Consider the following 23734-nt stretch of genomic DNA (forward strand, 5'->3'; position numbering starts at 1 on the left):
AAACAGCGACCACACTGAGCATCACGTGCAGGTAGTTGGTTAGTTGGACAAGAGTAATTTCAGTTGCCTCGTTAGTTGGGTTCGTTGGCCATGGAGATGTTACTTTGGGATATGCGCCGCCGAGTTTGAGACGACGTGCCAATGGCAGTCAGGGGTCCTCGATCTGGGGGGCATGTTGTTGAGGCTTTGGAATTCCTCTTGCATTTCGATGTGGATGTTGTGGATCTGTTTGTGTGTTGGATGTTGTGGCTGTAGATGACATCTGCTCTAGATGACCCTCTCCTAAACTCCCTAATTTACCGACCAAACAACCTTCCAACTTCTCCCACACTTACTTTCATTTGTCTTCCAAAAGAAATAAACCGAAAGCCAACCACAAACACAAACACAAACACAAATACACGCACATAAAACGCCGCCTCCCATTAACCCGCACACCCTCGCCAACCCCCTCCCCACGTCTCCTCTCCCCGGCCCTACACATAACCCCACACACACAACCCACACACCCCACGCCACCCACACACCCCCACACCCCACACCCACACCCACCCCACACCCACCCCACACCCACCCCACACCCATACACCCCACACACCCATACAGCTCGAGGCCGAGGCCTACTGCCCGCTGGTGACCAACGGCAGCTATTGCGTGGTGGAGGACACCAAGCTGTCGCGCTTCTCCGCCGTGGGGGGCCCCACCCCCGGGATACAGCGCTTCCTGGACGCACATCCGGACTTCGTTGTGGACCGGGAGCGGGAGCCCTTCTACACACAGCACGTTGGGGGCTACCTGATGAGGGTGATTGGCGGCGAGCGCAACAAGACGCGCAGCAGTGGCGGAGGCAGTGGTGGTGGCAAGGCCGGGAAAAGTGGGGGAGCGAAGGCCGGCGATGGACGTCGAAGAGTGCGGAGGAGTGGGAGGAGGATTAGACGGGGGATGTCGTAGGTGATGGCGGTGTGTGTTTCAATAATAAAAGAAAATAAATAAAAAGATAAAAAAATAATCGCTTAACAATAAATAATAAAGAAATATCAAGTGAAATGAGCGAATGCAGGCTGAGGGGGGGAGCGGGGTAAAAGGGGTTAAAGGGGGCGGGATTAACAACCTTGTTACTCGGGAGAGGGAGGCAAGTTGGCTGCGACTTGGATGTGGATAGAGAGGTGGACAGATGGTGCAGTGGGTGGGGGGGAGGGGGAGAGAAGATGTGAAGAGGGGCAAGGGGAAGGAAAGGGTTTAGCGGCAGTAGTAGGGGTAGGGGTAGTAGGGGGCTAGCAAGGTGTGTACGTCGTCATACTTTGCATGCTAGTCGGATCACTACTAGCTGAGCGCTGTTGAAAGAAGGGGACCGGAAACAGGGGGTGCGATATAGCTAGCAGTAATACGTCAATTTATCTTGCTGCTGCTTGATTTTTTGCTGTTGACATCGATGACGATGGCGATAATAATGATGGCGATGATGATGAAAATGATGACTAATGATATGATAGTAATAATAATAATAATAAAAGGGGCTTCGGCCGGTTTTGTTCCCCGGGAATATGCCTTCATTCTGATGTTCATCCGTTAAGGGCATGTGAGTGATAAAATGTAACGATGTAACGTGGCGTGGCGTGTGTGTGTGTGTGTGTTTTGCGCGCCTGTCTGTGTTTTTTGCGGTAAGGATTTTGCGGTAAGGAAAGGGATCTCCCCTTGGTGGGGAAAGACACGAGAGATTTGCTACTGCTGCTGCTACTGCTGCAATTGCTATTGCTACTGCTGCGGCTAGTGTTACTGCTGGCTGGACTGTTTCGGTCCCTCATCGCCCCTCTCCCCTACCCTCCCGTCCTTATATCGCATCCGGGGGCGTGCGGGGTCGCTTCGGTGGCTAGAATGGCCCCGTGTGTCGCCCCTTCCTCCCGTATCTCCTCCTGGCACTCCAAATAATGCAACGCGAAAGGTGTAACACACATTTACACACACACTTACACACACAGACAGACACACAGACAGACAGACAGACAGACAGACAAACCAAGCGGCAGCAACGTGGCCCAGACCTCCTGTCCCAGCCATCCCCACTCCCGTCCCCGGGGGCCCCTCCGCATGTCCCCGTGGGGAAGGTCCTTTCCTCCCGAGACGTAACTCTACACCTCCACCGCAACCGATACACACAGGCAGACACGCACATGCTATACGTTAGCTCGCCCCAGCATTAATATGCATAACAATATGTTAATATTGCCGCATATACTTCAGTGGCCCCTTCGGAGCGACTTTTTATTAAATTTCATTTCTTAAACAACGTGTTATGCTGCAGCTCTGCAGCGCAGGTCGTCGCAATCATTTTCATATCGATCGATCGTTTTCATGCCTACCAAGATATGGCGGTAGGGGAATTCTCTAGGACGAATCATCAACGACGGCGACGACGACGAGGGTGATGATATGCCGACAACAGCGACGGCCGATGGGCGGCCTTTCACACCATCACCAGTGTTGACGTACGGACCGACCCATGGGTCCTTCCGATAGCGGTGACCACCGCCCGTCCGTTTCCTCTTTTCCCGCCCGTTTTCTCCCCCCGCTCCAACTTGTTGTAGTTCGCTCACCTGCCTTAGCAACTCCGCGAGAGATCGGACATCCATTTCACAAGCCGCCTTAGTCGGCGCCTCTTCCTTGTTGCGTTCCCCCTCCGTTGTCACCACCGCGATCGCTCAACAGGCCTATTCCCCCCCCCCCGGACAGCCCCCCAGCTGTACAACACAGCAAACACGGTACGTAGTAAAAAGTTTGGCATCCTTTTGGTTCGATTCGACACATCTGTTGCCTCAAACGGAAAATAGGAGACGTTAACCTGGGGGGGGGAGGGGGCCAGATCCTGTCCCAACAGCAGCAGCAGCAGCAACAGCAACAGCAACAGCAGCAGTAACAGCAGCAGCAACAGCAACAGCAGCAGCAACAGCAACAGCAGCAGTAACAGCAACAGCAACAGCAGCAGCAGTAATACTTGAATTTCTCTTCTACAGTTTAGCTGTTTGTTTGGTCGCAGCGGGACCCGCAGTGAGGTGGCAGCAGCAGTACAGGTCACATGCCTGCCTCATCCCACTCGAGGAGGCTCCAGGAGCCCGACGAGACGGCGGTAGCGGGTCCGGGATCGAACGCCAGCGCCAGAGCCGGCACCTCCAGCAGCAGCAGCGGTGGCGGCGGGGGCGGCGACGGCGGGGAGCCCTTTGCCACCGTCCAAACGGAGGCTGTGACGGCATTGCCGCCGCCGCCGTCGCTGCACGCGGTGGAGCGCGACGGCGGCGGCGGCGGCGGCGGCATCGTCGCTGCCGTTGTGAATGGCAGCGGCCCCGCGGGCGTCGCTTACGCCACAGCGGCGGCGCCGCCACTACAACCACTATCGCCGCCGTTAATGGAGAAGCAGAAGAAGCCGCCGCTGTCGCCGCCGCCGCGGAAGCAGCACCAGCCGCCAGCCTTCCCAGCTGCACCGTCGCCCCCGGCCCCGAGCTGGTCATCCCGCCAGCGTCTGGTGATGACGCTGATCATGCCGCTGCTGGCGCTGTACTGTACGGCAGCGTTTGTGGTGGCGTGGCTATCCACCTTCTTTGTCGTGCCGTCGTACATCCTGGCGCAGGTATGTCCGAAATCGATCCCAAACCTGCCTCATGTGTATGAGTGCTCACGCTTCCGTACGGCCCTGCGTACGACCCTGTGTACGGCCCTGTGTACGGCCCTGTGTAGAGGCTCTACTGGGCGTGTCCTTTCATCCCGTACATCTGGCGACGGTTGGGTCCGGTGGCGGGTACGACAGCCCGCTTCGGCTTCGAGGCCTCGCATTGCATCAACATACTTACGCGGCTGCTGACGTTGCCGCTTCGGCCGTACTTGCCTTCCTTCTACATATTAGGGTTCCCGGTAAGGTGGTGCGAGTATGGGGGGCCCCGGGGGGGGTTGGGTTTGGCTTGGGGGGTTTTGGAATCTTGGGTTTAGAAGAGGCTGTGTGTGTGTGTGTATGTGTGTGTGTGTGTGTGTGTGTGTGTGTGTGTGTGTGTGTGTGTGTGGGTGTGGGTGTGGGTGTGTGGGTGTGGGTGTGGGTGTGGGTGTGTGGGTGTGTGGGTGTGTGTGTGTGTGTGTGTGTGTGTGTGTGTGTGTGTGTGTGTGTGTGTACTGGTGGTGACGTGACAGGGGCGTCCGTGTATGTCACAAAACTGGTATAGTAAGTGTTAATGGGTTTGTGTTCGTGTATTTATGTTTGTGTATTTATGTTCGTGTATTTATGTTCGTGTAATTATGTTCGTGTATTTATGTTGTTACAGGGTGGTATAGCTTTACCAGCGGCCCCCTTTCCCGAGGCAGGTTCTGCTCTCCCCTGCTAGAGGGGCACCCTAATCCGTTCAACCCATCCGACTTCAGAATGTATTCGTTGGGTTCGGCAACTCACCACCAGCATCCAAGCAAATCTAGCGGATCAATGGCGCATCAACTTAGTTCCTGGACAGCTCGCAAGTTGATTTTATCACGTCCTACATCGTCCATATGATGGGGGGCCACCTACCATTTCATCACTCCTCAAACACCCGAGGAGCCGGCAGGCGGATTTGAATCCGGGTCGGCCGGGAGCAGAAGTCAGGCCTTAACCTCTGCCAGCCGCCGTTTATGTTTGTGTATTTGTGTATGAACAGCGAGAAGGGCGCCTGGGGGGGAGTTTCTCGCTCTCCTACGAATTGAGGAATGGCCGACTAGTTTGATTAGGAAAGAAAACAAATCCATTCCCAAAACCTTTGGCGGCTGCTCTTCTTCGCAGCATCCACCCAACCAACCACCCATCGCCGCAAGCGAGAAATCAAATAATGGTTTGATGTTTGGAAACACACGGTTTGTTTAAAAGAAAGAGCCCGGCGCGTATAACATGATAATCACGTGACATCTGATTTCCGTACATCGCTCCCCTCTTCGTTTTTGAAACCCTTAAATATTTTTGTCTTCATAAACGCCTCTCCTCCCGAAACCAGAAATGTGGTACCACCAGCTTGGCGGAGTACCTGAAGACCCACCCTGGACTCAGCGCCACTGCCGGACTGCCGTACCACGAGGCACTGGCGAAGGAAAGTCACTTCTTCCAAGGTGCGTTATTCCGGTTATTGCCCGAGTTGTCTCTCATGGGGCTATGAATTTTTCCAGGGATTTTTTTGTTTTATTATTAAAAGTCGTTTTCAACGAAAGAACAGAAACAGAAACAGAAAACTTGGGCTTGGTTTGGCTGGGGGTACGAACACACTTCGCCTTTTTTTATTATTTAGCTTTATGAGAATTGCCGCTTTTCCGGCCGAGCCCCTTTTTGGCTTTGAAAAGCCGCCCACCTAGTCTGCCGTGCGTTTGTGCCGTACAGCTGTTGTACTTCATGCGTGGATCCCCCTTGTCGTACACCGCATGTTAGACGATGTTTGAAGAGTGATAACCATCTCCCATCGCGCTCCTGCGCGCGGGGTGATGGCCCATGGGTCGTTACACCCGGCAGGTGTGTACGGCAGGTCGTACGCCTCGTCCCGGCGGCTGTACCGCTCCTGCTTCCCCACGGTGGTGACCCGGTGGTGGCGTGAGGTGGTTGGGGGGGCGCCCGCGTGGATGTGTTTCGACGCGTGCCCGGTCAACGCGTGCCTGCCTCACGTGGCAGAGCGCATCCGGCGGCTGACGCCGAAGGCCAAGATAATCGTGATGGTGGGTGCAAAGAGGTGCAAAATTAACAGGTGTGTTGCCCCTTGTTGTCCGTTTTGTTTGTTTGCTCCGCGGACGAGGGGACGAGGGGGCGAGGGGGCGAGAGGGCGAGGGGGCGGGGGGGGGGGGGCAAGGGGGCAAGGGGGGCCGTTACGGGGAAAATGATGACATGCGGGGTGCAGTTGGGCTGGTCCGGGGGGAGGGGGAGAGTCCCGGACACAGGGTGTCATCCCCCCCCCCTCCATGGAGAGGTCACGGGGGACCATCGAGGCCATATCGCAACCGGAGTGCAATGGGCTAATCAGGCTCTTGAATCTTTCCGTTACCCATGACCCCTCTTAATATCTAATTTAGCTTCATTTGATAACCCTCAATGGCCAATCGTTCGTAGTTTGCTGTACCTAATTCGATCGATCGATACCTGAATTTCCGGGTGCAGCTCCGAGACCCGGTACCTGGAGTCTTCAGTGCTGAGATTATGGTACGTTTTCACTGCTGTACGATACCGTACTCCGTACGAAGGAAGCGTTGTACTGCATTGGAAGGAGGCTGTTCGAGTGCCCAGCAGCCGCGTGTCGTTCCTTGACTACTAACTTGTGAAGATTGGCGGATAAGAAATGCCGGAGACAGGAGCTCGACATAGTGCGGTCTGGGAACTCAGCCTTTTGAGCTCAGGCGCTTGGGCGGGTTGGTGGTGGAGGAAGTACGACGCCTCTAGGACGTGTATGCCGTACCGCACGTTTCCATGTTGGATTCCATGGATCCGCTATCATGGCCGTTATTGTCGTTGCTGCTGGCCGGCGCCGGCTGACCCGCCGCCATGACGTCTTTTCTTCTCGCTGCCGTACAGATGCGCGACATGGGTGTGCCCCTGGAGTGGACGCTGTCGGATCCCGTGGAACCTAACGACCCCCGCTTCGCAAAGGTGTGGTAGTGGTGGTGGTAGTGGTGGTGGTGGTAGTGGTGGTGGTGGTAATGGTGGCGGTGGTGGACCGACTCCGTACGTTTGTTAAAAACTGGCTCTCCGAGCTGCCGGCCTCACACGTACGGCAGTACGGCAAGCACACGTGTCAGTATTACACGTGTCACGACCGTACTGCACACGGCACTGTCGACAGGGTTTCCCTCTCCAAGGGAAATAAATACCTCCCGAGGGGCTCTGCGGGTAGCTCTGTATGTGTGTATGTATGTTTGCCTGCCATGCAAAGAGACACGCCCATACATACAGACATACATACACACATACCGTAGTGCTACTTATAGTTCGTGATCGCTTTGTTCGGGGAGGGGTCAAAAAACTTTCTGAAATTTGTACGTGCTCTTTGAATTTCGGGGAAGGACGGACCAGATTTTGCGGGCATGATACAAATTTCGGGGCCCCTTCCAAAGTTTCGGGGCTTTTCAATCTGCAGCTTCCAGTCAGTCTTCCTCCACCGGCGTGAGCGCAAGCCTCGCCTCGCCGGCTGCCGTAGCATTGACCGCATTGCGCTCGCGCCTAGCAACCTCCTCGTGTTCCATTCGCTCACGCTGGGCCTCGACAACAGCATCATCAAGCCTAACTGGTGCAAATCCAGCTCGGTCGCTCACCGGAGCGTTTGGTGCTAGCGGTTTCATCCCGCATTGAAGCAGGGTTGCCTGTCTTGCACGTTTTCCAGCGTTGTTCATGTCCTACGTTTATGACTATATTTTATGTATTTGAGAGCTGATTTCCGCCTTGAAATCCTAATTTTTGCGAAGTTTGATCGACCGGCTTCGGAGGGTACGATACTTCGGGGCTGCGGTCCCTTGGGATACCTTAGAATTTGTACGTGCTACATATTCGTGGTGCCTCCGAATTATTGTAGCACGAACTATAAGTAGCACTACGGTATGCACGCGCGGGCAGTTCCGGCTCTTTTTTTGTCGAGGTGGTTCTGAGATTATGTGTCGGAGCAGTGGTCTCGTGACGAGCGCCGCATCTTCCATCCAACAGACCACCTGTTTCGCGGCCCTAACCAACCAATCAACCAACCAACCAATCAACCAACCAACCAATGTTGGCCACAAAAAGGATGCGTTCCAGTTTGTGGTGGTTTGAATTAATGCGTGTAGCCTGCCGCTTAGGCAGTTGCATTATTGCGGCATACATATATACATACTCTAAGTCATATATACATACTCCGTCTTCTCCTCACCTGCCGTATAATCGTACATGTATCCGTACATCCTGTACATATACCGTACACGTACCAGATTCCGCCCGACGTCGCGTCGCTGTGGCGGGAGCTGGAGGCGCTACCCGCGGACGCGCCTCTGCCGTACAACATGCCGTACATGCTGTACCACAGCCTGGGCGCGACACTGCAATGCGGCATGTATGCCGAGCTGCTGCAACCCTTCCTGAGTCGCTTCCCTATTGAGAGGTGCCCTCTACAGGGGGGGGGAGCAAAAGGGGGGGGGGAGCAAAAGGGGGGGGGGAGCAAAAGGGGGGGGGGAGCAAAAGGGGGGGGGGAGCAAAAAGGGGGGGGGGAACAAAAAGGGGGGGAGGGGCCCCAACAGCCCCCCTGGGTTTCCATTGCGTTGCGCCGTCAGTTACAAACAACAGCTTCGGTATTGGAGCCTTTACGAATACTGTACGCCGTACATTACCTGTCTGTGCCGTGCCTAACAGCCATGCCAGCTATAAATTGCTAGCTGCTGATTGGCCTTCTTCAATCCGAACGCCTCCCGCTGCAACACAACCCTGAGAGCGTTATTGAGATTCCTGTTCGCCTACGATGTGATTAACAGGGGGGCTAACTCCACCCGTGGCCACTATGCGGCGAAACGCTGCCTTCCCCCGTATGCATAAAAAGGCGTATTGAAAATGCGATCACTAAGGGACTTGAACCCACAATCCCCGCCCGTACCCCGAAGATTATGCAGGAGGGCGATGCCTTATCCATTAGGCCACGCGACCATTACCATGGCACTCTTGAAGCATGCTAGAATATAGTTATTATATGCAATTTCGCCGTAGACGATCTACTTCTGACTCTTACTCTGTCATGACACACAAAAACACAAATACATGTGTATATATATCATATCCCATGAATATTATATATGTGATAAATGGTATATAAGATGAATGAAGTATATATGTATGTGTATATATAACACAAACACGAGAGTTATGCCTGTACCGAGGTCTTCATGCTCTCCTTCCTTTCCGAACCCCCTCTCGTCGCCGCTGTACCTACCCTACCACCACTGCTGCTCTAGCTTCATGTTCGTTAACTTTTCGGACTTTGTGAAGGACACAGAGCGCGTTGTACGGCAGGTAAGCAAGGACGCGTGTGTGTATGTGTACGTGTATGTGTATGTGTATGTGTATGTGTATGTGTGTGTCTGATTGCGGTCTGGCGGCCTCTGGGGCCCCGGGGCCATGTGCAGTTTGACAGACGCTAGCTCCAACACCACATCGGCGTTTCGCTTCACTTTAATCAATCTCCCCGAGTTCCTTGATCTTGCTCCTGTTCCGCTCCTGCACCTGCTCATACTCCCTACTCTCCTTCCTGCCACATCGTTGCTAACACTGCTACTGCCACTGCCACACTCGCCACCTTCCCAAGGTTTTAGACTTCGTAGGTTCGGACTCGAAGCGCTACGTTCACAAGCCGCTGCCGCCGGCCATGAAAGTAAGTCAAGCTGCTAGGTGGGTGGGTAGGTAGGTGGGTAGGTAGGTAGGTGGGTAGGTGGGTAGGTGGGTAGGTGGGTAGGTGGGTAGGTATTCAGTTATTTAAAGGGAGCCGGAGGGCTTCGTCGGATCAGGTGGCCACAGCACCAACACCGGCAGAAACACCACCACAACCAACAACAATAAAAAACATCAGCCACCTTCCAAGCCATCAGCCAACATAAATAGCCGCGTAACACGCCCCAACCTTACAGCCCCAACAACAACAGCAATAACACAACCAACAACACAACCAGGCAGCAATCAACCCTGTCAACGTCAAACCGAGACTTGATGAACCTCAGGTCCCCTCCGCCGCCCTGCTCCGCATCCCTTCCACACCCCACCCCCAACCCTCCCTGCACTTCACACTCTTCTTTCCCCCCCATACACACACAAAAAAACCCCTCTTCCCCCTCATCCATCAGAACAACTACGGAGCCAGGCGGATGCACCCCACCGTCGTTGCAGCCCTCACAGAGCTCTTCAGGGAGCCGAACCGGCGTGTTGCGGCGCTGCTGGGGCGAGACGATCTGGGCTGGGCTGGGATGATGGGCTCACAGAACGCATGATGAGAAGGCCCTATACGGCAGGAGGATAAAAAGAGGTTTCGGGGCCACATATCGCCCAATGGAGAGACAGACAAACATACGGATGGTAACTTGTCTTGTTGGGGCTTCTTGACGTAGATGATAGATACCCAAGGGACAAAAAAGCGGGGACCTGGATAACGACATGCAGTACACAATACTGTGCCGTACTGTACGAGTGCACGATTTCAAAGTTACCAATTCACCAATAATAGTTTTGGGTCGCAACTAAGTTGCAAGTTGCATTTTTATTTATAAGGCTGTGGGGCTGTAATCCGGGAATGGGGCCCTGCGGGGCGGCGGGGTTGGGTCGCGCGTGGTGGTGCAGCCTTCTTTTATGTAGACGTGTGGGGGGCAAGGAAAACACACACGATACGTCTGGCGTCGTCGCGAGGCGGCGGCGGCGGCTAATGCTGATGCGCCTCATGGTACGTGCGCCCTCAGGTCCATCATGTGGTTTGTGTGTGGGGGGGAGGGGGAGGAGGATAGGAAGATGGTGGACCAGGTGGTGGTGTTGAGCTTTGTGGCCTTTTCTTATGTCGTTAGGTCATGATGGTGATGATAATAATGATAATGGTTTTACAAGGTCGCATGAGCTCATTGACCCGAGACAAGCCGCTGCCTGACCAATATAAACCCTAGATGATGATGATCCGGAGAGTTCGTGAATACTTTCTAAAATCCGACTAAACCAAAATGTGTTGCGACAGATTTAAGGAGAATGCTAAAACGTTCATGATGACAGCTGAGTAAGATTATTTATATATCTAACAACAACTCGCTTCAGCTAGAACTGCAGCTAGAACTGCCAGCTAGAACACGTGGGATATGACCATATCCCAAACCACCGCAGGGCGGCGCTTCCTGCCGTACGACACAAAACACAAACCCTGGCGTACGAACGCGCGCGTCGGCAAGCTTCCAGGCCGCTGTGTCATGTGTTTCCAGCGTCGTACAGAGGCCGTTTGTCTTCCGGACACACAACGGTCGTGAATACCAACACATTCTTATTAAGGACGTAATTCAACGCACAACGTAACACACAAAAAAATTCTAAATTTACCAGTTGCGGTCACCGTTTCCATCAAATAACGCATCACTACAACCATCGCGCCGTTTCGCCAAACCGCAAAAATGATCCTGTCCCCAATGATAACGGTTTTTTTACCGTTTGTACGGATGTCGCTGCTTTCCATGCAAATTTCTAAAACCCCTGTACACGGCTATATGGCTGCCCAAAGACAAATAAAATAGTTATGGCACAAACTCTCATATTTATAGACAGAGCGATTAGTCCGCCAACGCAATAAACCAACTTGTGAAGCGACCGCCAGAAAAAGAATAATAATAATAGATGACGAGGGACCACAGCGGCTATTAAACAGGCAACAAAAAAACAGCCATCATTTATAAGGACACTGTCATCGAGGCAGCTGAGAGTGATGCCAATTTCACCAAAATGACACATCTGTGTACGACAACGCAAACAAAGACCAAGAAATGCCTTCCGTCGTGAAAGCGCAGCTCGCGCACCCTCCCCCTCTCCTTCTTTACCCCGCCTTCATCCTCCTCTCCATCGCTCTGGTAATCCTGGAAATTCTGCATTCCTTTCCTCTTCTTCTAATCTTCCGCCTCCTCTTCCCCCTTCTAATCTTTGACTATCTCCCAGTAGCAGTAGCAGTAGCAGTAGCAGTAGCGGTAGCAGTAGCGGTAGCAGTAGCGGTACCCGTCAGCAGCTGCTCCATAATGTTCTCCACCTCCGCCGTCAGCTGGGTCATTTGTACGGCAAGCAACTCCTGCTGACCTCGGATGGCGGTCCGCTGGGCTCGCAACTTCTCCAACCGCTTCAAAAGCGGATTTGGATCCGATGTAGAGTCGGATTCAGCGTTCCGCCGGTTGCCGCCGTTATTGTTGTCATTGTTATTGTTGTTGTTGTTGTTGTTATTGTTGCGCGCATGGCCGGCGGCGTCGCCGTCGTGGGGCGCATCGTCGTCCCCCGCGGCGCGGCGCTGAAGAAGGAAGAAGGAAGAAGGAAGAGGAGAGAGAAAGAGCAAAACCGGCAGAGAGCTGAGTTCGGAAAAGCAAAACCCAAAAGCGGCACAGCTGCCGACCAATCCAAAGATGGGGGTACGGGGGGAAAGACGAACCACGAACGAGCCAAGCTGCTGCCAAGGGGGGAAAGAGTGCTGCGGGAGATGTACAGGACGGTAGCAGACAACTGACCAGTCGGCGGTTTTGAGGGGTTAGGGGCGTGGAAGGGGCAATAATGGAGGTTTTGAACATGCGTGGAGATGAAGACCGGTGGGTGAGGAAGAAATCTTGATCCTGTTTGAAGGCAGAGAAAGAGAAAGGTTGGCCGCTGCCTGGCCCCTAGGGGGGATAGCGGTCCACCTTCCGCACAAGGAAGCGGAGGAGCAGCGGGACTGCGGCTCCAGACCCGGGCGGCCCGGGTTATTCCCGGGAGGTCAAAGTGGCTTTGAGCGTCCAAACGTGCGACAGGGCGCATCTTGGCGTTAGACAGGGCGGGGAAAAAACACATACATACATGCATACATACATACATATGCGCTCCGCCAATCCTGCCGGGACCCCTACCGCCACGCAGCCAGCGGCGTCCCTCAAAGACCTACCCTACGTACGGCCCAGCGTACGGCAATGGAACGTTGGCCGTACCCCACCCTACATACGGCCATCTCCGTGGCCTTCGTACGGCTCCTAACTGACACCACCGGGCGCACCTTCCTGCCTTGTTTCTGGACAACGGGAGAAACCAGTCCGCCGGGCTGCCGCGGGTCGCCCTTCTCCATCGGGGTCGCTGACGGGGAGGCGCCCTCGCCCTCGCCGCGCTCGGCCCTCCGCCGAGCACCGCGACCTGACGCAGCGCCTGCGCCGGCTACTGCTGCTGCTGCTGCGGCGGCGGCGGCGGCGGCGGCGCCACGGTGCCTCTGCTGCTGCTGCTGCCGCCGCCGCTCCACCTCTTCCTCTTCTTCCTCCTCCTCCTCTTCTTCTTCCTCCTCCTCCGCCTCCTCCTCCTCCGCCGCCTCCTCTTCCTCATTGTACGCGGCATCGCGGGTGGTCCGCTGTCGGGCGGATGAAGGCGCCCTTTCCGCGGCAACAAGAGGATGCTGCGGCTCGCGCTGTAGCCGCGACGAGTCCTGCTGCTGCTGCTGCTTCTGCTTGCGCTGGGAGGCAGCAGCAGCAGCTGCGCCAGTGGCGGCGTCCGCGGCGGCGACCGCGACCCACTGGTCCCGGATAGAGCAGCAGACGCCATCCTGCCGGTCCGACACGCCGGCGTCTGGCTCAGCGGCGGTTGCGCCGTCAGCCTGCTCTTGGCCATTGCCGACGTTCTGCCGCTTCCGAGCCCGCCGGGAGCCGTTTCCCCCCTGCTGTTTCTGCTGCTGCGGTGGCAGCGGTGGCGGCGGCGGCGGCTGGGCGGCGGTAGCCGCCGCCGCGGCGGCAGCGGCAGCTTCCGACCCCTTCGAACGTGTGAGTCTTGTGCTCGTACCTGCCGTACCGTGATGCCGTTCTGAAGCACCCACGGTATTGGCGATCGCCGTGTCCTTTGTACCTGCTGCACCCGCCGCAGCTGCTGCACCCGCCGCAGCTGCTGCACCCGCCGCAGCTGCTGCTGCTGCTGCACCCGCCGCAGCTGCTGCTGCTGCTGCACCCGCCGCCGCCTGCTGCTCACCCCGGGGGGATCTACGCAATGCTCCCTTGTCCGCCGTCCCCGCAGTTTTCATTTCCTCATAGGGCACAAGGCGAGCGGATCGTCTTCGAGCTGCTGTCAAGCCTGATGTTTCTGGTGGTGGTGGTGGTGGTGGTGGTGGTGCTGCTGCTGCTGCGGTTGGTGACGCCGGTGGGGCATGTGGTGGTGATGCTGCTGCTGGTGATTGAGAATGTGAAGTTGCAGTCCTTGCCACTGCTGCGGCTGTTGGCGCCTGCGCAGCGGCTGCCGGGGAGGGTGCTTGGGCAGCATTTGGCGTCGGCGGCGACATTGGCCCAACGGACCGCTTCCCCCGGGTCTTTGCGCAAATCTCCCTAAACTTTGCACAATCCTCGGGCGTCTGGAGAGCCGCGCTCAGCATTCGGTGGGCGAGCTCTTGAACCGCTTCCGGAGCCTCGCAAGGCTGAAGATGGAGCGGCTGGAGGTCGGCTTCCGGAAAGCATTCCCGCAAAAGTTCCAGGCATTCGTTGTATCGATTGACGTATGTCAGATGCTGCGGGGTCTCAAGCTGAGCCTGAAGGGCGCTTTGCACTTGTATGATATGGTAGTAGATGCCTTGACGCTTCATCCGGTAAGCGATGTAAAACTTTCCCATTCCTATGGTTAAATGAATTCAGCTGCAGAAACCTGTAAAAAGTACAGGGACAAATTTCCCTTAATCGAAGCTTCCGTGGGGCTTAAGAATGCTTGGAGCAACGTGAAACGTCAAATCTACAGAGCGAAGCACCGGAAGGATGTTTTCATGCAGGACTAAGCTCGCAAATGTTTTAATCCGTGTTGGCTTGCCCACCTAAAAGGTGGGCAAGAACTAACATATTGGATGAAATGGACGAGCATGCTCGGACTGAGACACAATTACTCTTTGCGCAATCCGGCAAGGGCGTCGTAAATCGACGCGCTGTGATCCTGGCCTTGGTGCGGTATTATTGCATATTTGTGAAAAAATGGTAAAACGCAATGCGCAGATGCCCGGAAGATGTGCAGCTTGAAAAGGTGGCCGAGCATAAGGCGGATACAAAAGTTCCTATGACGCAAATCGACCAGACATATGTGATGTGTCACCCTAAATACGGGGAAAGTGAACCACCAGTATTGAATAAATACCCTAAGTAAGTAGAAATATTGAACTTTGTATTCGAGAATTGCGAGAGATACAGAAGTACGGAGGGCCCGATGCCAACCCCGGATATCACACCAGGACGAGACAGTCCGGGTTTGGCCATTCCAGCACAGAATGCAGAGTCAGACAACAGATACCAACTAAGCTTTATTAAGACAGGTTACAGAAAATAGACGACTAGAAAGACTAGAGAAAGTCGAGGTCCAAATCGCTTGACGAGTGATGTTAGATTGCCTTTATCTTTGGTCTTGCCTACAATAGGACGCCGTCTCTTATATATGAGAAGACAACAACAACGGCGACGCGAAGATCGACATTGCGGGCCGACGGCATCCATGCAAGTAAGTGAAGCGCGCGGGCACCGCGCGGGTGGTTGGGTTGGTTCGGCCTTGAGTAGAGGCACCTGAACAGCGGGTTCTGTTGCTTGTCGGTGGGCGGGGTGAATTCTAGTTGGGTTCGCGGGGTCCGTAGGTCAGTAGGAAAGGTGGTTTTATCTCGGCCTCCCGCAGTTGGCGAGGCATTAGCTGGGAGTCCGTTTTGCCGGGAGTAGCTCTTGGTTGACAAGTTGTTGCGAGGGGCTTGGTCGGCGCCCTTTGTCTTGAGTTCGCCTGATTTACCCTGGTATCCTCGCGAGTCGCCAGATAGCCCGGTGCAGGATACTTACCAACATAACAGCTACCCTACGTGCGAAGGCGTAAGGAACAACGAGCAAAACAGGCATACAGGATGGCGTCAAGAAATCTGCAAGCAAACGAAAGTTGAAGTCAAGACGCGTGGACGGACCCGGAGTCTTCAGACGTGTGGACGGGCTACAGCTACATCAGAAAGCCGCCGCGGCGGTCCGCTAAGTGCGGCACAAATGCATGACACGCGGCTGCGGAAGGCGGTGCGCTTATAGAAAAGCCGCTGCGGCGGTCCGCTAAGTGCGGCACAAATGCATGACACGCGGCTGCGGAAGGCAGTGCGCTTAGGAAGCCCGCCGTGGCGGCACGCCGAATTGAAGGTGTTGATTTAGGAGCATTTAGACAGCGGCCGCGGAAGGCGGTGCGCTTGTAGAAAAGCCGCTGCGGCGGTCCGCTAAGTGCGGCACAAATGCATGACACGCGGCTGAGGAAGGCAGTGCACTTAGGAAGCCCGCCGCGGCGGCACGCCGAATTGAAGGTGTTGATTTAGGAGCATATAGACAGCGGCCGCGGAAGGCAGTGCGCTTGTAGAAAAGCCGCTGCGGCGGTCCGCAAAGTGCGGCACAAATGCATGACACGCGGCTGCGGAAGGCAGTGTGCTTAGGAAGCCCGCCGCGGCGGCACGCCAAATTGAAGGCGTTGATTTAGGAGCATTTAGACAGCGGCCGCGGAAGGCGGTGTGCTTGTAGAAAAGCTGCTGCGGCGGTCCGCTAAGTGCGGCTCAAATGCATGACACGCGGCTGCGGAAGGCAGTGCGCTTAGGAAGCCCGCCGCGGCGGCACACCGAATTGAAGGCGTTGATTTAGGAGCATTTAGACAGCGGCCACGGAAGGCGGTGCGCTTGTAGAAAAGCCGCTGCGGCGGTCCGCTAAGTGCGGCATGAAGGACGCTATGAAGTGGGAGCCTGAACGCCTGGCAAGGATGCTGGAATGTATATGGTCTCACCGCAACTCTATTGTTCCCTTTGGCCGTAAGTATACTTCATCACTTGTCTCGTTGGAAGTGCGAGGTAGGATGGTGCTTATAGGCGATTTGGCAGCCCTTGAGCCCTCGGCTCGTACTAGGGTGGTTTGCAGGTACGGGGAACGCACCCACGACCATGTAACAACAACAACAAGTGCGGCACAAAAATGCATGACAATCGGCTGCGGAAGGCAGTGCGCTTAGGAAGCCACGCCGAATGGAAGGCGTTGGGATTTAGGAATCTATCGACAGCGGCCGCGGAAGGCGGTGCACCTGTAGAAAAGCCGCTGCGGCGGTCCACTAAGTGTGGCACAAAATGCATGACAAACGGCTGTGGAAGGCAGTGCGCTTAGGGAGCCCGCTGTGGCGGCAAGCCGAACTGAAGGCGTTGTGACCTAGGAGGATATAGATAGCGACCACGGAAGGCGGTGCGCTTGTGGGAAACTGCTGTGGTGGTCCGCAAAGCGCGGCACAAAATGCATGACGAGCGGCGGTGAAAGGCAACGCGCCAAACCGAAGGTGTTTGGTAGGGGAACTTGTAGACAGCGACCACAGAAGGCATTGCGCTTGTAGCAAACCGCGGCAGTGGTCTGCTGAGTTCGGTTCACAAGAGGCTGCAGGAGGTAGCGTTCTTGAGTAACCCGCAGTGATGGCTTGCCGGATTACAGGTGTGGCGATGTAGGAGTATGTCAACAACGATCGCAGAAGGCGGCGCACTTCTTGAAGGGAGACGGGGAGGGACACGTTTCAGACACGGGACCAGAATACCAGACACAAAGCGGGGCACAGAACGAGCCACAGCTATTAGAAGGCCGTTACTGTTACCCATAAAACCCCATAAAGGGTCGACCCACCGATGGAGACCATAAGGGTAGTTGCCCGAGGAAGGCGTGGGAAAGCCAGAAATAAACGCGGTAATCGTCCCCAACGCCCTTGCCTGGGAATGTTTTTCAGCTAGGCGGCTGCCGAAGGCATTAGCATCTTTCTGTATGAGGAGGGGCGAAGGCCGATTCGAATGTCATTGGTTGGCCCATCAGGAAACCAGAAGCAAGGATGCCGTGAGGAGAGAAGGGCGCTCCAAAAAAGGTCAAGGCATGCCCAGACGCAGGCTACGGAAGTACCAGAGAGGGCCGCTAGACTGCCGGGGCCAGTCAAGGTTACCCTGTTAAATTGCAAAGCACGGCCATGGGAGCGGAGGAAAATTGGCCGAGAACTACCGGAGCAGTCAGCTTCCCCGAGCAGTGGGGAATCGGCGAGTGGCAGTGACGAAAATATGTAACCAGGGCGGATGACTAGGGCCAGGAGGGCGGAATCGGAGGACATACGCCAGGCTAGAGCCGAAGGGTCATCCACTGCCAGCAGACAAGCGGAAAGGGACATCCGGTCCGAATCCAGGGGCCCGGTTGGGCAACAAGTGGATTGGCGAGCCTTGGGGAAAGACGTTGGCTGCAAAACAGGGAGACAAGGCCACGTCACTCAGAGGCACGTTCGAGCCCAACGCGGCCTCAGACCCAGGAGCGATAGTGGCATTACGAATCGAAGAATTTTTGGGCTCCGAGGACGGCCGTCAACTTTGGTGGGGCGGCGCAAAGAACTTATGGCGATCGGTTTGGCGGACGCGCTGGAACAGTTGGTTCTAGCGAGTAGGGCAGGATCTCTGCGATGGATGCACGAATTGCTGGAGGCGAGGCTACGATGTGGACTGACACCCCTTATCGAAGAGATAGCAGACCAACTGGCGGCAGCCTTCCGAACAGCAGCGGGAACCTATCAGGGTGTGAGTCCAGTTTTGGGGGAAAGTGTCCAGTTCCCCAATTGATGACTACCACGTGTCAGAGGAGCAATGCGGGGCCAACTTAGGTGACTTATAACGGGTGCCCGGGTGCGCCACCTGGGGGTGGTTGGGGGGACGCGGAGACGAGAGTGAGAGAGTTGGAGATACGAAATGGGGAGAGTTTACGGCGGGAGCAGGAGTAAGGCGAGGCAGAGAGGGGGGCGCGCGGAGCGCGGGTGGCCGGGGTGTTTTAGGTTGGCAGGGGGATGGAGGGTGGGACGCCGTGCGTGGTGCGTGGGGCTCGCTTAGGCTGAGAGCGTTACAAAGGTTGTAAGTGAGCCCTTCGTATCATACGGATGCTCGCCCCAACTAATCCGGCCCTTACGGTGGCGGGCTCTTTGACTTCAGAAATGCCAAATACAGAAGTACGGAGGGCCCGATGCCAACCCCGGATATCACACCAGGACGAGACAGTCCGAGTTTGGCCATTCCAGCACAGAATGCAGAGTCAGACAACAGATACCAACTAAGCTTTATTAAGACAGGTTACAGAAAATAGACGACTAGAAAGACTAGAGAAAGTCGAGGTCGCCCTCCCTCCCCACCCTTGTGAGACAGGACCAAACACGCACAGACGTATCACTCATCATCACTCTCAGAAACCACCAGCCCCGTCCCCGTCCCGCCGGCCGGGAGGCGGGCGAGATGCCTAGTAGGATCCAGATAGCGGTGCAAAGTACCCAGAGAGCGGATGTGCGCGGAGCGCATGAGATCCTCATCGGAGACCCCCTGAGACTGGGCATGCTGCAAAGCACCCCGACGAAAACCGTGCACCGTCTCTCCACCATATAGCCCAGCAGCGGTAAGATGAGCGACGAGGCGATATTCCAGGGCCTCGGTCGTCATCGGCGCCTCCCGATATGCGCGGCCACTGTGCTCCGCCGGACGGAAGAGGTATTGGGTAATAGGGGTACCGGCCCTCGTACACGTGCTCATGTACACTGCGAGAACCCGCAGCGTGCAGATGAGAGGATCACGATCTGGACGCAACATCGTCGCAGGAGCACGCTGACCCTTGTACGTCTTGGTATTTAATTCTTCGATACATAGTACAGTGTCGGGAGAGACACTCCCGTCAGGCGCGGGTAGGGGTAACGGCCAGCCCTGGTACTCGGTACGGCCATGCACCATATCCCTGAAATCACTGAACACCAGCTTGCCGACATCATGACCGCGCTGATAAGTATGCCACATTAAAGCAAACAGAGACAAGTCCCGAAGCACCAAACTGCGAGCAAAGAAATGCTCTTCATCGCCGGACGCAATCCACAGATGGCAGGCCAGGCGACGAAACTTCTCCGCGGTCAAAGGGATGGCGCCTCGCTCCACATAACCGGCGTCACTAAGGTCCCGTCCGTAGCCCTTGACATAGCCTCGCACCAATGAGCTGTCGCAAGGATTCCCGCGGCTTTGAGAGGCGTCATAGTCCCCTTCCCGGCCCAGCTGCTTAAAGGCAGTCGCAAGGCTCGAGATAACCCTTTTTACAGCACTGGCGCTGGGACGCCGGTCTGCCCGCAGACGCCCAGGGTGCCGGGGGAACCACCATTCCACCAGATACGAAACTATGGACATAGGATCGCAGGTGAGCAAGGTGAGCCCGAGAGACTGGCGCTGCAACCAGCCATGAAATTCTCGCGCAGCACTTTGAACCCGCCGCCAGCTCTCAGAGACCCACTGACGTTGGTGCACCTGGTAGATGGAGAGCAAGGCGGCCGTGAGCGGCGGCCGCACTGACACGTCCCCGGTAAACTCAGAGTAATACAGAGCCGCGACAGGGTCTAAAGGCGGCGGCGCCGACCTCGGGAGACGGATAGGGCCCGCAGCAAGCGGAGGCATGGCAGGGAGAGCATTACCAGTAAAGACCTGCGGTGATAGTAGAGCCGAGGCGTAGGACGCACTAAGCTGACGGACGTCCATCGAAAACAGACAAAACGTACCAGCGGCAGGTGTAACGGCGGGACGATGAGATCGTCACGCACAGGCGTAACGGTAACGAATCGATGAGGAGACGAAGTAAGTGGGTCTTGGCCCCACGGTAAGCCGCCAGGTACGAGAGGAAACATAATGCTAACGGATACTCGCGATAACACGAGTACTTGATTCAGGAACACGGACAATTATTACAATAAAACGGGACGCGATCGCGCTTCCAAAAAATTTGGATATCACCGAAAAGGGCCTAAATTCGTTCGTGCGTGGTGCGTGGGGCTCGCTTAGGCTGAGAGCGTTACAAACGTTGTAAGTGAGCCCTTCGTATCATACGGATGCTCGCCCCAACTAATCCGGCCCTTACGGTGGCGGGCTCTTTGACTTCAGAATTGCAGGAAGATTTGTGTACGGAGTTGAGTAATTAAACTGGGCTGCGCATTTTCAAGATTAAGGAGCAATGTATCACAGTAAGACGAGGGAGAGGAGGTATTGGTAGAGGAGGAAGAGGAATGAGAGGAGGGATAGGGAAGAGGAGGAAGAGGAGGGAGAGGAGTGGGGGAGTGAGTTGAAAAGACGAGGGAGAGGAGGGTGAGATGGGAGAGGAGGCAGATGATGGAGAGGGGGAAAGGAGGAAGAGGAACGAGAGGGGGGAGAGGACGGAGGAAGAGGAACAAGTAGGGGGAGGAGGGTATAAGGTGGAGAATGGGGATAAGCGAGGAATGGGGGGAAGGAGATGAATCAGTGTGAAATTGAGGCTTAGCTATATGCGGTTACAAAAGTTCTTCTCAGGCGGCAAGCAAGGAGGAATGATTAGGAAAGGAACTGTAGCTTTAAATTATAGAACGTTCTTGTCGAGATTCTCAACTCGAGAACTACAGGAAGACGCGTACGGTCGAGAATATGAATAGTAAGGATTGTTAAAAGAGGATTAGGAAGCAAAGAGGATGAATTAGGAAAGGAAATGCAGATTTAAATTAGAGGACGTTCTTGTTGAGAACTGCAGAAAGAGGCGTGTACGGACGAGAATATGAGGATTAAGGATTGTTAATGAATCACCAAAGTGTTTCCTTTTGATACTCTCATTGCCGTGTTTAAAGACAACAGGGCCCAGGCTTTTACGAATCCACCCCAGGAATATCCGAACACATCCCAGGCAAACCAGGAGAGGAGAGGAGAGGAGAGGAGAGGAGAGGAGAGGAGAGGAGAGGAGAGGAGAGGAGAGGAGAGGAGAGGAGAGGAGAGGAGAGGAGAGGAGAGGAGAGGAGAGGAGAGGAGAGGAGAGGAGAGGAGAGGAGAGGAGAGGAGAGGAGAGGAGAGGAGAGGAGAGGAGAGGAGAGGAGAGGAGAGGGGAGGGGAGGAGAGGAGGGGAGGGGAGGGAGCCTGTTCCGAAAGTAGTGTTATCGGTCATTCTTGGTGGCGCCTCTCGCGCGGCTCTTACTTTATCGATTCGGAATATTTTCGCATCAGTGATGTGTTAACACAGGCTGACTATTCGTCACAGCTGGCGTGGAACGGCTCAAGCCACCAACCCGCCGCTGCGCTATTTTTTACGGCAGAGTCACAGTCGGTACTCGTCTTTTATGAATATGTGCCGCAAATGGTGTAACAGTCCATGAACCAATTGCTAAGCCTTTACGTTATACTCATCACAACAACGTGTCGAATACAACTGCATGTTGCCCAGCCTGGCAGAAGTGTATAGGCTTCTGACTCAGAAAACGCAGCACGTCTAGCGTGTCCGCTAGGGGACCCAGCAGCCGACGACTTGGAATAACAGGCATTTCTTGTTAGATTGTCGTGCCCTTGTTTCAGCGCGACACACCAATTACATCCTTGATGTGCCTGTCATTTCATGCATTTCTCTTGACATGCAAGTGAGCAATCATCTCGGCCGTAACCTCGGCTGTAACAATCACACACACCTCGGCCGCGGAAAATTATTAACACCAGTATTGTCCACGACTTCTGATCAAGCACCCTATATTCCTCTCAGCCATTCCTTTTTGCATAAGTACGTCCAATCCTTCAAGTCGCATTATAAACATGTACGGCATTGAAATGCATCTAACTACCTTCCTTCCATCAATGCACCACACTAATTACACCACACCCATTACAGACTTTGGTAATTTCTGGGCAAGCCCTACCTTACGCGTAGCGTGTGTCGTTTTCCATGCGATGTAGCTGGCCGAAAACCTCACCGTTGCGTTTCAGTTGACCGGTAAAACGTGGCGCGAACTCACACAGTTGCAAACCCCTTCTCTTTGCACCTATACGTAGTCAGTACGTAATGGGAAATCAAACATACGGGTAAACATTTTTCGTTAGAAGCCAATCTTGTGCTAGCTCGACGGCCGGCATCGAAAACAAGCACTGAAACGCATCCAATCACGTTCCAAGGGTAGCATATCATGCAATGCGCTGCATCACACATGTATCACAGCTCGCAAGCGCGCGTGGCGGGCATAGGCGAGTCGCCACACGTGCAAAAGTACATCCGTGCCGGAAGTACATCCCCAGAACGCCCGCTCTCCGCAAACGGTCCAGCTTGGCAACCCCCCAGCCAGATGTTGACTCCACGTAAAAACAAACATAAGAAAAAAACTCCATTCCTTGCACACAGCTCGCACAGAACTGCTTTCATTCTCGTGCCGAATCCAACTCGCAACCATTTAACCGAACCCACTCTTTCCCCCCTATGCACGCACTCACAATCCGCTGGAAAACATTAAACCAATTCTTAGTAAACTCCAGTTGCTGCAGCAGTAATATCCCCGAAACCCCCTTCTAGAGAGTGTCCCAGTTCATTAAAGCACGCAAACAAGGAATACGGAAACGAAGGAAGTCTGTTTTCCCCCTGCCGTCCCTGGGAGCAGGCTGGGGCCCTTTTCTCAACCCAACAAAGCGCGCGCGTGTCTGTGTATTTGCACGGTGTTTCACACCGGGGTTTCCTCCGCCCCTTCAGACGGGTTGGGCTGCCAGCACCACTAATCGATCCCCGGGGGTGAGCTCCAGAGGCACATCGGGTCTCGGCGCCAGATGTAAGCAACCGCCGCCGTCGCTGCCGCCACTATCACCGATACCGTTACTACCGCCGCAAACCGCCTCCGCCCAACCATTAGTAGTAGTAGCAGCAGCAGCGCCGCCGCCACCACCACCGCCGCCGCGAAGCACACCGATCGCCGTACAACCACACGCGCGAGCCATTCTTTCCACGTCCCGGAACTGCCATTTGGAAAGGTCCGACCAACGCAGCGCCGGCGGCGGCGGTGACGGTGGCGGCGGCGGCATGCCGTCGGCATGAAGCCGCGCTGTTGCACACTTCTCACCTGGTGGCTGCGGATACGATGGCCCACCCCGGTGTGGTTTCGGAGCTACATCCCGACTAAGCCGCGGGCCACTGACATGGGGACCTCCTTCTAGAGCACGGGAAGGACCTTCCGCAGTAGCGGCGGCGGCAGCAGTAGCGGCGATAGTAGTGGCGGCAGTAG

The 23734-nt window shown here is 55.3% G+C and overlaps 4 protein-coding genes across 4 annotated transcripts in view; 2 read left to right on the forward strand and 2 right to left on the reverse strand.

The window, feature by feature from the left end:
- VOLCADRAFT_87175 (uncharacterized protein) overlaps positions 1 to 951 on the forward strand; it is a gene marked incomplete at both ends in the record, with an annotated part of 5749 nt that extends 4798 nt beyond the window's left edge. Inside the window, one exon of the mRNA XM_002946771.1 lies at positions 607 to 951. Within this exon, the coding sequence (XP_002946817.1) occupies positions 607 to 951 (345 nt within the window). The remainder of the gene's footprint in view (positions 1 to 606) is intronic.
- Positions 952 to 2366: 1415 nt separating this feature from the next.
- VOLCADRAFT_87176 (uncharacterized protein) lies at positions 2367 to 6637 on the forward strand (the record flags this gene model as incomplete). The annotated part of the gene is made up of 8 exons (XM_002946772.1): positions 2367 to 2372; positions 2707 to 2759; positions 3097 to 3622; positions 3730 to 3903; positions 5001 to 5112; positions 5663 to 5706; positions 6095 to 6184; positions 6554 to 6637. The coding sequence occupies 8 exons, from the start codon at positions 2367 to 2369 to the stop codon at positions 6635 to 6637; spliced, it is 1089 nt and encodes a 362-aa protein (XP_002946818.1).
- A 485-nt stretch (positions 6638 to 7122) lies between these two features.
- VOLCADRAFT_87177 (uncharacterized protein) lies at positions 7123 to 8357 on the reverse strand (the record flags this gene model as incomplete). Its single annotated transcript, XM_002946957.1, has 3 exons — positions 7123 to 7338; positions 7878 to 8112; positions 8332 to 8357. 3 exons carry the CDS (start codon positions 8355 to 8357, stop codon positions 7123 to 7125), a joined length of 477 nt encoding a protein of 158 aa, XP_002947003.1.
- A 2040-nt stretch (positions 8358 to 10397) lies between these two features.
- VOLCADRAFT_87178 (uncharacterized protein) lies at positions 10398 to 14309 on the reverse strand (the record flags this gene model as incomplete). The annotated part of the gene is made up of 6 exons (XM_002946958.1): positions 10398 to 10429; positions 11795 to 11999; positions 12214 to 12360; positions 12729 to 13388; positions 13496 to 13550; positions 13999 to 14309. 6 exons carry the CDS (start codon positions 14307 to 14309, stop codon positions 10398 to 10400), a joined length of 1410 nt encoding a protein of 469 aa, XP_002947004.1.
- Between the last annotated feature and the right edge of the window lie 9425 nt (positions 14310 to 23734).

Source organism: Volvox carteri, assembly GCF_000143455.1.
Source record: "Volvox carteri f. nagariensis unplaced genomic scaffold VOLCAscaffold_4, whole genome shotgun sequence".
In the NCBI taxonomy this organism is placed as follows: domain Eukaryota; kingdom Viridiplantae; phylum Chlorophyta; class Chlorophyceae; order Chlamydomonadales; family Volvocaceae; genus Volvox; species Volvox carteri.